Below are 3,440 nucleotides of genomic sequence, written 5' to 3' on the forward strand. Positions count from 1 at the left end.
TTACCTGGTAAGAAGTCCTAGGCCAAGCCATGGTTGTAGGAATGTGTACAGATAAGACTTGTCAATTTGCTTTGAGCTAGTTAAAATTACCTTAGAAAGAGAGAAAAGAAAAATGAGAGATAGAGATATGAAAGCAACCTTAATTATTAGAATACTGGGCTAGAACACAACTACTTTCTAAAGTAACATTTCATAACAATTACTTCTTGGTGGTTCATTTTCATTACTATGACTCAAAGAAATGCAATTAGAGTTTGGAGCATAAAACTGTCTCTCACTCTTGGACACTAGCTGGAGTTGACTGAAAGGAAAATGTCCAAGATAATTCCCTAACTCCTGCCATGAATTAGGAGCCAAGTGCAGTTGTTCATTGAGGGTAGGAGTGAGGGAAGAGAAGGTGGGTGAAAGCAAAGGTATGTCCACATTTAGGGAGAAGGAAATCACAAGTTCATGATCAGGTAGTTGATTTGGAGTCATTCAAGTTGCATAGTCTGAAAGCAGGTATGAAGCTCAGGATTAAGGCTTATACTAGGTACACATTTGAATGTCTCCAGGATAGAAGTAGCATTGGGAACCATGGGTATAATTAGGTTGCCTGGAGCCAAAGTAAAGCAGAAGGGATGAGCATATGCACAAAATGCTTCTCAGGTGTCTTGCTGCAGTTCCCTACTTTGGACAGATCTCTATCCACGTGTACTAACCCCACTTATACTAGGCCAGCAATGGCTGAAATCCCACATGTGGCCCTCTCGCTATCTCCTCTGGACCAGTAGATTTAGCAGTGTGGTACCAGAGACACTCTAAGAGTTTTACCACAATGAGTAAGAAAGATGTATCTAAACCCAACAACCCTAGGAAATACTGCTGTTAATTTTGCTCCATGAGGAGGTTTGCTTATCCCATTTTTACTTCCTGACCCAAATCCTTTGTCATCAAACCAAAATATAATACCCCCAATGTCATGATAATAAGTAAAAGAAAGGTAAACAATTTTGAGGAGTAATTTCAAAAGAGTGAATTAACAATATCTTCCCCATCAATATCAGATTAGTGTTCCCTTTTAAAAAAATAACTTAAAATAATAAAAGTAGAATGGATACTGTGAGCATCTTAAGGGAAACACTTACATTTTATTAGTCTTATATTTGTGTAATCTTAAAACAGTGCCTTGGCAGATGATATGAGCTCACCTTGTAGAATAATTTATTTATGGTTCTGTTCAACTGAAGATTTCCCAAAAAAGGAGGACAAATATATTACTTGATACCAAGTGTGTATAGACATGTAGAAGCTGCTACTCTTCCCAGAACTCAGACTATATTTGGAAAGCATTAAATGGAACCTTCACAGCCTTAGATTTTTAATGTTATCCTCATTGTATTGAATTCAATTAAATATAAGGACATATATTTGCTGTTTATTCTGATGAGATTCTCACATCATCATATATACAGTGGAACATTGATCATATTCACCATAGACTCACCTCTATAGTTTCGGCTTTATACATGGCTATTGCTGGTACTGTGCCAAACCAGAGTTTTAGCATTGGCACATGTCTGTTTTCTTCAGTGAAATGAATCAGGTGCTGGAAAAACTCTAGGAGAAAATATTGAATTTTAAATAAGTTACTTACTGTGTCATTTTTGGGTTTTTACTCTTTTTACATTGGGCAACTCACTCAATACCTCCCAGATCTTTCATATCTTGAAGCTAAACCACACATTTGTCCTTACTAAATTATTAACGAATGAATTATGAGGCTAATTTAATTATGAATGATATATATGCAACAACCTGGTTAACTGAGAAATGCCAAGCACTGTGGATGTTTGTGGTGACCTTATCACATGCCTTCCACAAGAACACCGAGGTTGTTCAGTTTCTCCTGCCCTGCTTCAGGCTAGTGTTCTATAGAAAGGGATACCTGTCCCAACTCTCCAGCCCTGGTAGATAGATGCTTCCCTTTCTCCCTCTCTAAAACAGTATTGCAGTTCCTCAGCAAATTGAGATTAGAGCTAAGATATGATCCAGCAATTCCTCTCCTGGGTATTTATCTGAAGAACATGAAAACACTAATTCAAAAGGATATATGCACCAAAATGTTAATTGCAGCATTACTTAGAATAGCCAGGATATGGAAGCAACCTTAGGTGTCCATCAATGGATGAATGGATAAAGCAGATGTGATAATATTAGCAGAGCTGGCATGGCTCCGTGGTTGAGTATTGACCCGGTCAGGCCATATGCCCGGGTTGTAGGCTTGCCCCCCAGTGTGGGGCATGCAGAAGGCAGCCAATCAATGATTCTCTCTCATCACAGATGTTTCTCTCTCTCTCCCTCTCTCTTCCACTCTGAAATCAACAAAGAATATATATATTTTTAAAAGATAAAATATTGTCATTTGTGATAACATGAATGGATCTTACAGGTATTATGGTAAGTGAAATAAGCCAGACAGACAAGGACAAAAACAGTCTGATTTAACTCCTATGTAAAATATATTAAAAAGTAATAGATAAACAAATATAACAAAATAAAAACAAATTCAAGGATACAGAGAACAGAATAGTGGTTACAGAGGAGAAGGAAATTAGAGAGAGGGCAAAGTAGGTAGATGGGGTTAAACAAATGGTAATAGATGGAAACTTGACTTTTGGTTGTGAGCACCCAAAAGAGTATACAGACATCAAATTATACTATTGTACACCTGAAATTTAGATAATGTTATTAACCAATGTGACCTCAAGGAAAAAAAAATAATTTTACAAAAACTCTTCTCTTTTACTAATCTTTCAACTTCTCAAATGTCTCAGGGCCTCTACAGAACCTCTTCTCTTTGTAGAAAACTCTTATTCCTACTGCTTTTTGTCTAATAACACTTACTTATTCTTCAAGTGTCATCTTAAATGTGATTTTGCTGCAAAGTCTTCTCTGATATTCTTAACAGGATTTCTGATAATATAACTTCCCAGGTTGGCTTCCATTTCTAGTACGGGCACCAGATCTCAGTATTTCTAAAGACTGTCCTACAATGGAATAAACCAATTCTCCTTGGAGAAGTCATTGATTTTAGGTCCAGCTCTCAGAGAAAAGACCTGGCAATGGTTAGACAGAGCCCAAGTCAAACAACATGAGGTCACGGGAGGACTGGCTTTCTAATTAGGTTAGGAAATGAGGCACTCTCCTGAGATTGCTGGCAAAATCCAGGGAGGGAGGGATAAGGAGAGCTGACTAGCTGGGAGGCATGTGGTACCCAGGCTTCTTCTAGGCAGAGGGAATGCCCCCTTGACAGCAGCAGGACTAATGCCCACAGCACTGTAAGGCTACTAATAGAGATGACACCTGAGATTTTTTTTCTCTTTTTTTCTTTTTTTTAAAAAAAATAAATCTTTATTGTTCAGATTATTACAGATGATCCTCTTTCCCCCCCACCCTCC

At 37.8% G+C, this 3,440-nt stretch overlaps 1 protein-coding gene across 1 annotated transcript in view; it reads right to left on the reverse strand.

Annotated features, from left to right (window-relative positions):
- Positions 1-3,440, reverse strand: part of LOC102242692 (cytochrome P450 4V2) — a 17,125-nt gene that overhangs the window by 8,114 nt on the left and 5,571 nt on the right. Inside the window, exons 2-3 of the mRNA XM_014549356.1 lie at positions 1,487-1,599; positions 5-90 (exon numbers count right to left, since the gene is read on the reverse strand). Coding sequence (XP_014404842.1) covers positions 5-90; positions 1,487-1,599 — 199 coding nt within the window. The remainder of the gene's footprint in view (positions 1-4; positions 91-1,486; positions 1,600-3,440) is intronic.

The sequence above is a fragment of the Myotis brandtii genome, unplaced genomic scaffold (assembly GCF_000412655.1).
Source record: "Myotis brandtii unplaced genomic scaffold, ASM41265v1 scaffold5483, whole genome shotgun sequence".
Classification (NCBI taxonomy): domain Eukaryota; kingdom Metazoa; phylum Chordata; class Mammalia; order Chiroptera; family Vespertilionidae; genus Myotis; species Myotis brandtii.